The sequence below is a fragment of the Salmo trutta genome, chromosome 5 (genome assembly GCF_901001165.1).
Source record: "Salmo trutta chromosome 5, fSalTru1.1, whole genome shotgun sequence".
Lineage (NCBI taxonomy): Eukaryota > Metazoa > Chordata > Actinopteri > Salmoniformes > Salmonidae > Salmo > Salmo trutta.
In genome coordinates this window covers 37,998,953-38,013,502 of record NC_042961.1, presented here as the reverse complement: position 1 = coordinate 38,013,502, position 14,550 = coordinate 37,998,953, and the positions used below count along the sequence as shown (strand labels likewise).

General features: G+C 40.8%; 1 protein-coding gene across 2 annotated transcripts in view; it reads right to left on the bottom strand.

The window, feature by feature from the left end:
- The window catches only part of LOC115194110 (uncharacterized protein KIAA0232), a 62,576-nt gene that overhangs the window by 15,958 nt on the left and 32,068 nt on the right, over positions 1–14,550 (bottom strand). For both annotated transcript variants that reach the window (XM_029753490.1, XM_029753491.1), the window contains exon 3: positions 3,656–3,796. In XM_029753490.1, coding sequence (XP_029609350.1) covers positions 3,656–3,796 — 141 coding nt within the window. The remainder of the gene's footprint in view (positions 1–3,655; positions 3,797–14,550) is intronic.

The window sequence follows — 14,550 nt, the reverse complement described above, 5'->3', positions numbered from 1 at the left end:
AATACTTTCGCAAGGCACTGTAGTTATATCTTTCTACACAATATAACAACACATTTTTCCCAGTCGGAGGTAAACTCAACAAAGGATTCAATTTTTTTGCTGTGTATTTCAGATGGAATCAAGGCATTTATAAATGTACCAGAGGCTACCAAAATAGAGCTCCTTCTGCAAAAAAAATAAAACCCAGGGGTGCCGGTACCTGGCCGGCTACTTTTTCTATTTGGATGGCTACTCTATGTACTTGTGTAAAACACTGGTTAAATTTAGCTAAGAGGGAGAAATATTGCGAGAGAATGACTAAGCATAGCCCAAACAACCACCTGTCTTTCCAACAAAACACTTACAAAATATCAGGCATTAGACAAAGTTCTCCGACACCTACTTCTTCCTTATACCTATTGATAACTTACTCGCTGAACAAAGATGAAGTGATCTGTTTTTCTGTAAACAAGGCCTGCTACGATCTGGTCTATATAAAGACAGCCATGTCAAAATGCCTCAACAGACACCATCATAAAAGCAACTGCATTCGGTGAGGACCGCTAGAGATAGAGAGATAGAGAGATAGAGAGATAGAGAGATAGAGAGATAGAGAGATAGAGAGATAGAGAGATAGAGAGATAGAGAGAGAGAGAGAGAGAGAGATATATATATCTATATCTATATATAGAGGGCCGGATTAGTCAAAAATCTTTTACATTTACACACTCCCCCTTCTCGCACTCTTTCTGACAGAAAGTGACATTCCTTACCATGCCGCCCAGTAAAAAAAAGCTAAGTTTCTCCCATGGCCCTGTGTTTCCTCTTGCATCATTGTGTTAATGCCGGTCAGCTGACAGGCAACACGCACACACTCTGCTCTCTGTGCTGCAATCCTGTGCTGCAATCCTGTGCAGCATGTGCTGGTTAAAAAAAAGACTGCAGTCCAGTCCAGTCCCCCAGAGAGCAGCACACTCCTCTACCTTGCAGACCCTTCCCCCTATACCCCCTCCAGCTCTATCCCAGCCCTCACACACTCGCTCTACTACAGGCTGCTTTTGATACTATACTACTGCCAACCAACCGCTAAGGAAAATGTCCGAATTTTTTGGGGGATAATGCAGGTTTATTAAACTGGGCACTCGCTTACATGCATTGACACCTCTGCAACATCACACATAACATTATCTCAATACTGAGTGTAACAGTGTGAGTGCACATGGGAGTCTTTTACTGGTTCACAGTTCTTCACTCTGCTGACCTCAATCCAACATTGCCAGTAAACGCTCATTACATCACACTGGCTGTGAAAATCCTGGAGAGCAATCACAAAATAAGGCTGGTCAATGCCAAGTATCATATGATGATGATGATAATAATGGTTTGACTAAGGGTCTTCCTCAGGTGAATCCAATGTCCTTTGATCATCCTTGAGATGTCTCTACAACTTGATTGGAGTTCACCTGTGGCCAATTCAATTGTTTGGACATGATTTAAAAAAGAAACACCTGTCTATATAATTGTTACATTACAGCCTTATTCTAAAATTGATTAAAAAAAATATCCTCAATCTACACACAATACCCCACAATGACAAAGCAAAAACAGGTTGACATTTTTGCAAATGTACAAAAAAAAAAAATAGAAAAAAAGATGCCTTACTTATATAAGTATTCAGACCCTTTGCTATGAGACTCATAATTGAGCACAGGTGCATCCTGTTGTTTCCATTGATCATCCTTGAGATGTTTCTGGACTCCAATGAAGTTGTACTTGTAGTAAATTAAATAGATGGGACATGATTTGGAATGGCACACACCTGTCTATATAAGGTCCCACAGTTGACAGTGCGTGTCAGAGCAAAAACCAAGCCATGAGGTTGAAGGAATTGTCCGTAGAGCTCCGAGACAGGATTGTGTCGAGGCACAGATCTGGGGAAGGGTACCAAAACATTTCTGCAGCATTGAAGGTCCCCAAGAACACAGTGGCCTCCATCATTCTTAAATGGAAGAAGTTTGGAACCACCAAGACACTTACTAGAGCTGGCCGTCCGGCCAAATTGAGCAATCTGGGGAGAAGGGCCTTGGTCAGGGAGGTAACCAAGAACCAGATGGTCACTCTGAAGGAGCTCCAGAGTTCCTCTGTGGAGATGGGGAACCTTCCAGAAGGACAACCAACTCTGCAGCACTCCACCAATCAGGCCTTTATGGTAGAGTGGCCAGACAGAAGCTACTCCTCAGTAAAAAAGACAACAGTCTTCTGTGAGTTTGCCAAAAGGCACCTAAAAAGACTCAGACCATGAAACAAGATTCAACTCTTTGGCCTGAATGCCAAGCATAACGTCTGAAAGAAACCTGGCACCATCCCTACAGTGAAGCATGGTGGCAGCATCATGCTGTGGGGATGTTTTTCAGAGGCAGGGACTGGGAGACTAGTCAGGAGAGGGAAAGATAAACAGAGCAAAGTACAGAGATCCTTGATGAAAACCTGCTCCAGAGCACTCAAGACCTCAGACTGGGGTGTAGGTTTACCTTCCAACAGAACAACCCTAAGCACACAGCCAAGACAAAGCAGGAGTAGCTTCGGGACAAGTCTCTGAATGTCCTTGAGAGGCCCAGCCAGAACCCGGACTTTTACACAATCTAATATCTCTGGAAAGACCTGAAAATAACTGTGCAGCGACGCTACCCATCCAACCTGACAGAGCTTGAGAGGAACTGCAGAGAAAAATAGGAGAAACTCCCCAAATACAGGTGTGACAAGCTTGTAGCGTCATACCCAAAAAGACTTGAGGCTGTAATCACTGCCAAATGCGCTTCAATAAAGTACCGAGTACAGGGTCTGAATACTTGTGTAAATGTTATTTATATATTTTGTTTGTATAAAAATCATTATGGGGTATTGTGTGTAGATTGAGCGGTAAAAAAAAAACTATAATACATTTTATAATAACGTAACAAAATGTGGAAAAAGTCAAGGTGTCTGAATATTTTCCGAATGTACTGTACATCAGAGCAGAAAATATACCATGATTCCAAGTAACTGTCTGTAGAGCTCAGAGAAGTATATCTGGGGAAATGTATAAGACAATTTCTAGAGTGTTGAAAGGTTCCAAGAGTACAGTGGTCTCAAGCATTGGGAAATTGAAACTACCCAGAGCTGGCATTCCAACCAAACTGAGCGACCAATCAAGAAGGACCTTGGTCAGGGAAGTGACCAAGAACCCAATGACCACTCTGCCAGAACGACAGAGTTCGTTGGCTGAGATGGTAGAACCTGCCAGAAGGACAGTCTACAGCACTTCACCAATCTGGGCTTTATGGGAGAATGGCCAAATGGAAGCCACTCCTGAGAAAAAGGAACATGACATAACAAAAAGTGGAATAAGTCAAGGGGTATGAATACTTTCTGAAGGCACTGTACATGCTTCTGCCATTCTTCAATGACTCAACATATTCAACTTTGTAGCTTACACGCTGGTGTGTGCCAAAATAACCACATAACTGCTGTACCAATTATCATTATATGCAACTGCTCCTGAATATTCAAGCTTCAAAGAGTCAGTGAAATGTATCATTTCAATTTCTCAGGAGTGCATGAGCAATGCTGAGTAAACTACGTGTACAAAAACATGGGGTGAAGAGATGTGGCGACACTGGAGTGGAACGGCACTTACTTCATCAGATGCTGAACGCAGGCATTGCACAGCGGCTTGCTTCTTTATCTCCTCCAGACTTAGGTCCGTCCCTCCTCCTTTCTTCTTACTCTTGCCCCATTTCTTCCCAGTTCCCTTCTCCCAGCCCAAGATGTCATTTTCCTGCACACACAAAATTCCTCCACATCAGTCATTTAATGAGACGGCTTTAAATCAATAGGTTCACTTACAATCACCTGACTCATAATGAATACTAAACAGAACCCTCTTCTTCATTGGCTGTGTATGTTTAGTTTAGTAGGATCGCCATTAGCTACTGCACATGCAGCAGCCACTCTTCCTGGGGTCCACATAAAATGACAAAGTACAGAACAGTTATAGACTAGAACATAATATAATGCATTAAATAAGAGATATATATTGGAAAGACACCAAGAGACAACAAAAATATTATTTACACACTATTCATATATACATATTCATATGTACAGTATATATGAATATGGCCCATCTACTGTTGCTTGCCCCAATTCGAACTTGTGCTCTGATATCTGCTTCACTGATTGCTGCTCTCGTAAAAGCCTGGGTTTTCTGCACGTTAACACTAGAAGCTTATTACCTAAAATGGATCAATTGAAAGTGTGCGTTCACAGCTCCAATCCAGATGTGTACTGAATACTAATGTTAACCTTTCTGGTTATACCTTTGTTTTTGGCAAGACAGATCTTCCAAAGGTGGGGGAGTGGCATTCTTTACCAAGGAACACCTTCAGTGCTCGGTTGTTTCCACCAAGTCTGTCCCCAAACAATTTGATTTGCTGGTTTTAAGCATAATTATTATTTTTTTTAATCCAATAACTCTTTGTTGACCGTTGCTGGGTACTATAGTCTTCCATCAGCACCGGCCTGTACCCTACCTGCCCTAAGCTCTCTCCTGGCCCCATACACTAAGTCTGAATTTGTCCTGCTTGGTGACCTAAACTGTGACATGCTTAAACCACCTGACCAAGTCCTAAAGCAATGGGACTCCCTAAATCTTTCTCAGTTTATTACCATTTCCACAAGGTATGACTCCAAACACCCAGAAAAGGCTACTCACCTCAATGTTATCCTCACAAATAATCCTGATAGATTTCAGTCTGGTGTTTACTGTAATGAACTTAGTGATCACTGTCTTACAGCCTGTGTTTAATGGCTGCTCAGTGAAACAACCTGTCCTGATTTGTCATAGACGCTTGCTAAAAAAACAAACAATGCGCAAGCCTTGTAAAATGGTATAGAATCAGCTTGATCCCCTCTGTCGATGACGCTTGAACCTTCTTTTTTTATATTTTCAGTGGTAACAAACACGCACCCATAAAGAAAATTAGAGTTAAAAACAGGTGATCTTGCAGAGTTACTACACCTCAAGATCTGCATTTGGCGAAAGGCTTGGCACACACATACTCAGACTGACTGGCTCTCATTCAGGCAATTGAAAAATAAGCACACTCAGGTTATCCAGAAGGCCAAAGTTGGTTACTTTAAGGAGCAGTTCTCGCTCTGTGGGTCTAACCCCAAGATGTTCTGGAAAACGGTTAAAGACCTGGAGAATAAACCCTCCTCCTCACAACTGCCCATGTCCCTTAATGTTGATGATGTGGTTGTTACTGACAAGAAGAACATGGCTGAGCTCTTTAATCACCACTTCATTAAGTCACGATTCCTATTTGACTCAGCCATGCCTCCCTGCCCATCTAACATTTCCTCATCTCCCACCCATTCTATTGCGACTATCCGACACTTCTCCCTCTTTTTCCCCTACCCCGCTACAAAGTTTCTCCCTGCAGGCGGTCACTGAGTTCGAGGTGCTAAAAGAGCTCCTGAAACTTGACCCCCCAAAAAATCTGGGTCAGATGGTTTAGACCCTTTCTTCTTTAAGGTTGCTGCCCCTATCGTCGCCAAGCCTTTCTCAGACCTTTTTAACTGGTCTCTCCTTTCTGGGAAGGCAGCCACAGTGCATTCTTTATTTAAAAAGGGGGAGATCAAGCTGATCCTGACTGTTATGGGCCTATTTCTATTTTGCCCTGTTTATCAAAAGTGTTGGAAAAACGTGTCAATAATCAACTTAATGGGTTTCTTGGTGTCTATAGTATTCTCTCTGGTATGCAATCTAGGTTTCCGCTCAGGTTATGGATGTGTCACTGCAATCTTAAAAGGTCCTCAATGATGTCACATTTACATTTTACATTTTAGTCATTTAGCAGACGCTCTTATCCAGAGCGACTTACAGTAGTGAATGCATACATTTCAAAAATAAATTCCCCACCTTTGCCCTTTTCCCACCATTGCCCTTGATTCTAAGCAATGTTGTGATGCTATTTTTATTGACTTGGCCAAAGCTTTTGATACGGTAGACCATTCCATTCTTGTGAGCTGGCTAAGGAGTAATGTGTCAGAGGGGTCTTTGGCCTGGTTTGCTAACTACCGCTCTCAAAGAGTGCAGTGTATAAAGTCAGAACATCTGCTGTCTCAGCCACTGCCTGTCACCAAGGGAGTACCCCAAGGCTCGATCCTAGGCCCTGCGCTGTTCTCAATTTACATCACCAACATAGCTCAGGCAGTAGGAAGCTCTCTCATCCATTTATATGCAGATTATTGTCTTATACTCAGCTGTCCCCTCCCCGGATTTTGTGTTAAATATCTCTACAACAAGCTCTCTCTACTCTTAATCTTGACGTTCTCCGTCCCGTATGCGGGATCAACATCCAGCGAAAAAGCCTATCAAGCCTTTCAAATATAGGACTATTTTATATCGTTTTATAGATACACCTCTCCTGAATCGAACCACGTTGTCCGATTTCAAAAAGGTTTTACAGCAAAAGCAAAACAGATTATGTTAGGAGTATATCGTAAAAGTAGCCACAGCCATTTTCCGACCAACCACATGCATCACAAATAACCAAAAAACAGCTAAATGCAGCACTAACCTTTGACAATCTTCATCAGATGACACTCCTAGGACATCATGTTACACAATACATGCATTCTTTTTTTCGATAAAGTTCATATTTATATATAAAAACAGCATTTTACATCGGCACGTGACGTTGACTAACTATTTTCCCTCAAATGAATCCACTGAAACAGCGCTACAATTTACTAAATTACTATTCGAAAACATTTTTAAAATGTAATATTGTCATTCTAAGAATTATAAATTGACATCTCGTGAAAGCACCCGCAATGCCAGATTTAAAAATAACTTTACTGGGTAATCACACTTTGCGATAAAAGGGGATGCGATACTCAGAAAAATAGGCTACGGTTACAGGTCAGCGCCATCTTGGAACAATCGAATATCAAATCTACTCTTGTATACGATTGTAAATAATCCCTTACCTTTGATTATCTTCATCAGAAGGCACTTCCAGGAATCCCAGGTCCACAACAAATGTATTTTCGTTCGAAAAAGTTAATTTATGTCCCAATAGCTTCTTGTTGTTAGCGCGTTCTGAAGGCTGCACCAAATGTACCGTCGTCCGCGGGACTTCTCTCACCAAAATGCAAAAAAAAAATATTTAAGTTCGTTCAAACATGTCAAACGTTGTATAACATAAATCTTTAGGGCCTTTTTCAACCAGAGCTCCAATAATATTCAAGGGGGACGGTTGCATTGTCTTTCAAAACGTTTCGAAAGGGGAGGGTAGCCAGGGGCACCGGCGTCATAATGGTGATGGCCCTCCCCATGTGACCAAGATCAACAGCCTCTCATTCTGTCAGTTTTCACAGTAGAAGACTCAAACCACTTTGTAAAGACTGGGGACATCTAGTGGAAGCAATAGGAAGTGCTCAATGAACCATAGCTCACGGTGTGATTTATAGGCAAAGTGATGAAGTTGAGTCCGCAATTCAGAATTCCACATCCTGTTACGATCTGTCTCGGGGTTTTGACTGCCATATGAGTTCTGTTATACTCACAGACACCATTCAAACAGTTTTAGAAACTTTAGGGTGTTTTCTATCCACAACTATTAATTATATGCATATCCTAGCTTCTGAGTTTGAGTAGGAGGCCGTTTAAAATGGGCACGTATTTTTTTCAAAAATCGCTGTTGCGCCCCCTATCCTAGGCGACCGTCAAGAGGTTTTAACCTTGTTCTGAACATCTCCAAAACAAAAAGGTAATGTGGTTTGGTAAGAAGAATGCCCCTCTCCCCAACGGTGTCATTGCTACCTCCAAGGGTTTAGAGCAGGCCTGGGCAATTATTTTCCATGGAGGGCCAAATTAGAATATATTTTTGCCATCGCGGTCCAGAATCCTATTACGGGATTATACATCATGCGTATGACTGTGTTGACAGATATCTACTGTAAATCACATCCAGATATGCTATTTATTTTACTTTTTTAACATCCACAGAAATAAACCACATCCATGTTCTCCTTTTAGTAGGTATTTTCATTATTAAACATGCAATGAACTACACGGAGGGAAAAGTACACTGTGCATTCAGCACCACGGACAGAACTCTTGTTAACGGGTATGCACAAAAACACAGGAAAGAGTGAGCTCAACATTACATTTAAACTACTCAATCAGTGTGAGGAGTGAAGTCTCTGATGGGCATTGACTAGAGCAGTCAGGTATAGTTTCTGACGTCACTATGCGCAGGATTGCTGAGAGTCAGTAAGAGAAACTTTGTCTTGACTTGGTATATTTCATCACAGAAAATGTCTGTTCACATACATAGGTTGACCCAAACAGTACAAACATCTGAGCATTACTCCTAATCTTCGGAAAATTTTGTTCAAGAGATGCATAGAACCTCATCAGTGACAATGTTTTCTAATCAAAACAATCACTGCATCAGACTGAAGATCGATAAGCATAAATTGCAGGTCAGTGGGAGCGTTATCCACATTGAAGGTGAAAGGAGAGGAAACAAACAGCATGTCATTTTCCAACACTTTGAAATCCTCAAAACGATGAGAAAGCTCACTGTTCAAAGCACGCAGCAGCGATGTATACTTCTCCCGCTGGTCATCTGATAGGGAACAGACTAGTAGTGTCAGAAGGTGGGTGAGATTGTTGGCTTCTACTTGGCGGGTCAGGGGGAGTCATTTTCCCTTGAAGGCTTTGACAAGGCTGTACATCTGATGTGCAAAAAGGCCCTTCCCTTGTAGTTTGGAATTCAGTTCATTCATGAGGGCCATGATGTCCACGGTGAAGGCAAAATCAGCCAACCATTCTATATCTTGCAGTTGAGGGAAATTCACATTTTACCTTCATTTGCAAACACTCAGAAATCTCCGACTTCAGGTCCCACACCCTTTTAAAATCACCTTCCCCAAACTCAGCCATCTCACGTTTGTGTGGTAGGGGAGATCTGCATGACCCGACTCTTTCTCTTCCAACAGTGAGACAAACTGTCTGTGGTTTAAATTTCGCTCTTAAGAAGTTTACCACTTTATTGACTGTATCCACAACATGGCCATTTTCAGGACACATTTACAGAGCACCTGATGAATAATGCAATGCAGGAAAATAATTTTCTGATCTGGGTTCAGCTCAGCTACTTGATCTTGTATCCTTTTCAAAAGGCCAATGTTTTTTCCCGTCAAGTTTGGGCACCCATTAGTGGTCACACTGGATAACTTTTCAAAACTCAGTCCCAGCTTTGCCACACACTTACTAACCTGCAATAAATATTTCCCTGTGGTTGTGCTCTTCATTGACTGCACTGAAGCAAGCTCCTCTGTAATTTCAAAGTCTGGTCTTACGCCTCGTAAGAATATCAACAAAATGCGCAGTGTCATGCATCACTGCTCTCATCCAGGGCCAAGGAGAAATAGGTGAAATCCTTTACCTTGTCTTTCAACTGTTGTTCCATATTCTCTGTGTTGTCCTCAACACGCCGTGTCACTATTCATCTTGACAGGGAAACATTCTGACAGCTCTTTCTTGTCGGGGCAAAATATTGCTGCAGAGTCAATTAAACATTATTTAATGAATTCGCCCTCAGCGAATGGCTTGTCATGTTTTACAATTTTGTGGGACAGTACATAGCAAGCTCTCACAATTCCGTCGTTTGCTGAATGCAGTTTTGTAAAAAGTCCTTGCTGCTTCTGCAACTGAGAAAGCAACACTTTCGATGCACTTGCCCTCTGCTCAGAAGACATATTCCTATATTTCTCTGCATTAGAGGTCGACTGATTATGATTTTTCAACGCCGATACCGAAAAAAGCAGATACCAAAAAAAGGACCAAAAAAAGCAGATACCGATTAAAAATCGATCGACTTTTCTATATGTATATATGGTCCCGTGTGGCCCAGTTGGTAGAGCATGGTGTTTGCAACACCAGGGTTGTGGGTTCGATTCCCACGGGGGAACAGTACGGAGAAAAAATGTATGAAATGTATGCATTCACTACTGTAAGTCGCTCTGGATAAGAGTGTCTGCTAAATGACTAAAATGTAAATGTAAAATGTAATAATGACAACTACAACAATACTGAATGAACACTTATTTTAACTTAATATAATACATGAAATTGATTTAGTCTCAACTAAATAATGAAACATGTTGAATTTGGTTTAAATAATGCAAAAGCAGTCTTGGAGAAGAAAGTAAAAGTGCGACATGTGCCATGTAAAAAAGCTAATGTTTAAGTTCCTTGCTCAGAACATGAGAACATATGAAACCTGGTGGTTCCTTTTAACATGGATCTTCAATATTCCCAGTTAAGAAGTTTTAGGTTATAGTTATTGTAGGAATTATAGGACTATTTCTCTCTATACCATTTGTATTTCCTATACCTTTGAATATTGAATGTTCTTATGGGCACTTTAGTATTGCCAGCCTAATTTCGGGAGTTGATAGGCTTGAAGTCATAAACAGTGCTGTACTTCAAGCATTGTGAAGAGCTGCTGGCAAACGCAGGACAGTGCTGTTTGAATGAATGCTTACGAGCCTGCTGCTGCCTACCACTGCTCAGACTGCTCTATCAAATCAGACTTAACTATAATGAACACAAGCCGTATGTCATTAATATGGTCAAATCCGGAAACTATCATTTCAAAAACAAAACGTTCATTTTTTCAGCGAAATACGGAACGGGTGGCATCCCTAAGTCTAAATATTGCTGTTACATTGCACAACATTCAAATGTTATGTCATAAATATGTAAAATTCTGGCAAATTAATTACGGCCTTTGTTAGGAAGAAATGGTCTTCACACAGTTCGCAATGAGCCAGGTGGCCCAAACTGCTGCATATACCCTGACTCTGCTTGCACAGAACGTAAGAGAAGTGACAATTTCCCTAGTTAATATTACCAGCTAACACTAAATATGCAGGTTTAAAAATATATATATACTGTTGAAGTCGGAGGTTTACATACACTTAGGGTGGAGTCATGAAAACTTGTTTTTCAACCACTCCACAAATTTCTTGTTAACAGACTATAGTTTTGGCAAGTGGGTTAGGACATACATTTTGTGAATGACACAAGTCGTTTTTCAAACAATTGTATACAGACACTATAATTCACGATCAAAATTCCAGTGGGTCAGAAGTTTACATACATTAAGTTGACTGTGCCATTAAACAGCTTGGAAAATTCCAGAAAATTATGTCATGTGTTAGACGCTTCTGATAGGCTAATTTACATAATTTGAGTCAATTGGAGGTGTACCTGTGGATGCATTTCAAGGCCTGCCTTCAAACTCAGTGCCTCTTTGCTTGACATCATGGTGAAAAAAACAAAAGAAATCAGCCAAGGCCTCAAAGAAATTGTAGACCTCCACAAGTCTGGTTCAACCTTGGGTGCAATTTCCAAACGCCTGAAGGTACCACGTTCATCTGTACAAACAATAGTACGCAAGTATAAACACCATGGGACCACGCAGACGTCATACCGCTCAGGAAGGAGTTGCGTTCTGTCTCCTAGAGATGAACGTAATTTGGTGTGAAAAGTGCAAATCAATCCCAGAACAGCAGCAAAGGACCTTGTGAAGATGCTGGAGGGAACAGGTACAAACGTATCTATATCCACAGTAAAACAAGTCCTATAACCGACATAACCGGAAAGGCCGCTCAGCAAGAAAGAAGCCACTGCTCCAAAACCGCCATAAAAAAGCCAGACTACAGTTTGCAACTGCACATAGGGACAAAGATCATACTTTTTGGAGAAATGTCCTCTGGTCTGATGAAACAAAAATATAATTATTTGGCCATAATGACCATCATTAAGTTGAGGAAAAAGGGGGATGCTTGCAAGCCGAAGAACACCATCCCAACCATGAAGCACGGGGGTGGCAGCATCATGTTGTGGGGGTGCTTTGCTGCAGGAGGGACTAGTGCACTTCACAAAATAGATGGCATCATGAGGCAGGAAAATTATGTGTATATATTGAAGCAACATCAGTCAGGAAGTTAAAGCTTGGTCGCAAATGGGTCTTCCAAATGGACAATCACCCCAAGCATACTTCCAAAATTGTGGCAAAATGGCTTAAGGACAACAAAGTCAAGGTATTGGAGCGGCCATCACAAAGCCCTGACCTCAATTCTATAGAAAATGTGTGGGCAAAAGTGTGTGCGAGCAAGGAGGCCTACAAACCTGACTCAGTTACACCAGCACTGTCAGGAGGAATGGGCCAAAATTCACATAACTTATTGTGGGAAGCTTATGGAAGGCTACCTGAACCATTTGACCCAAGTTAAACAATTTAAAGGCAATGCTACCAAATACTAATTGGGTGTATGTAAAAGCTGGAATAAATCATTCTCTCTACTATTATTCTTACATTTCACATTCTTAAAATAAAGTGGTGATCCTAACTGACCTAAAACATGTAAGGGAAGACCCCCTCCAAATGGACAAAAATGAATGGGGATATATTGGCACTGCACGAATCATACACCCTAATGACAATACCACCCAATTTGGTCCACATTCATCCAAATCATACTGCAAATTTCATATGGCAAATGCCAAGTGTCACACCCCAAAAATCCTATAGATGGCGACCGCGCTCCACCGTGGATTTTCATATTGCAAATGTAACACAAGTCAACACCCAAGGCCCAAATTTTGAAGAGTTTTTTTTTTTTTTTTTCCATCACCCCCTTAACCTGTTAGGGTATAGGGGGCAGTATTGAGAATTTTTTGAAAAAATATGTGCCCATTTTTAACTGCCTCCTACACCTACCCAGTAACTACAATATGCATATACTTATTATATATGGATAGAAAACACCCTAAAGTTTCAAAAACTGTTTGAATGGTGTCTGTGAGTATAACAGAACTCATTTGGCAGGCAAAACCCTGAGACAGATTCTGACAGGAAGTGGATACCTGATGTGTTGAATTGACTTTGAGCCTATGCCATTGAAAAACAAAGGGGCTGAGCAATATTCTGGCACTTCCTATTGCTTCCACAAGATGTCCCCAGCCTTTACAAAGTGTTTTGAGTGTTCTACAGTGAGATCTGACCGAATAAGAGCCATGGAACGTGATGGTCCATTAGGACACCTGGCGTGCGATTTGATGGTGGGTACTCTCATTCCGAAACGTTTTAAAAGAAAACCCAATGGTCCGCCTTGAATTTTATTCATGTTCTGGTTTAAAAAGGCCCTAATGATTTATGCGATACAACGTTTGAACGAACGGAAATATATTTTTTCCGTTCTTGAAGTGAAGTCCGGCTGGCTTAGATCATGCGCTACAACACGGAGGTTTTTCGACATAAATGATGAGCTTTTTTGAACAAAAGTACATTCGTTATGGACCTGGGACTCTTTGGAAGTGACATCTGATGAAGAGAATCAAAGGTAATGGATTATTTATATAGTATTTTCGATTTTAGATTCCTCCAACATGGCGGTTAGTCTGTATCGCGATGCGTATTTTTCTGGCGCAGTGCTCAGATTATTGCAAAGTGTGATTTTAAATCTGACAAGTCCATTGCGTTCAAGAGATGTAAATCTATAATTCTTTGAATGACAATATAATATTTTAGCAATGTTTTCTAATATTAATTAATTAATTATTTTGTTGTCATGACTTGACTGCCGGTATTGGAGGGAAACGATTTCCTGAACATCAACGCCATAGTAAAACACTGTTTTTAGATATAAATATGAACTTGATAGAACTAAAAATGCATGCATTGTCTAACATAATGTCCTAGGAGTGTCATCTGATGGAGATTGTAAAAGGTTAGTGCATAATTTTAGCTGATTGTATGGTTTTGGTGAAGCCTGTCTTTGAATCGACAATGCATTGCACACCGCTATTGTCAATGTACTCTCCTAACATAACCTAACTTTATGCTTTCCCCGTAAAACCTTTTTGAAATCGGTAAACGTGGTTAGATTAAGAAGATGTTTATCTTTCAAAGGCTGTAAGTTAGTTGTATGTTTGAGAAATTTGAATTTGTACATTTATTTGGTTTTAAATTTGCCGCTCTTGATATGCACCTACTGTTGATAGGGTGCGCCACGGGGGGCACGCTAACGTCCCAGGTAGCCTCAAGAAGTTAAAGTGACCGTTTTTGGGAAATGTTTTGATTTTTATGTCAATTACACATGTATAAGAGCTGTATGAACATACTTTTGACATTTTGCTTGTGCATAAGGCATATGTTTTATGCATTTGTAATATGATTTCATAGGAAGTCAAAAGTGACTTTTTTTTGTTGCCAAATGCCATTAGAAATGTCCAAATGAAAATGTCCAATTCTTTTTTTTGTCAATTATGAAAGTATTGAATGTGCCAAATCACAGCAAATATCCAACAGATGGCGAGCGCTCTCCACAGTGAATTTTCAGTCAAATTTTGAAAAAATGAATTATCTTTCGAAAACTTATCACCCCCTTAACCTCTCTGGCGCAGGTGGGACGAATTCGTCCCACCTACGTAACAGCCACCTG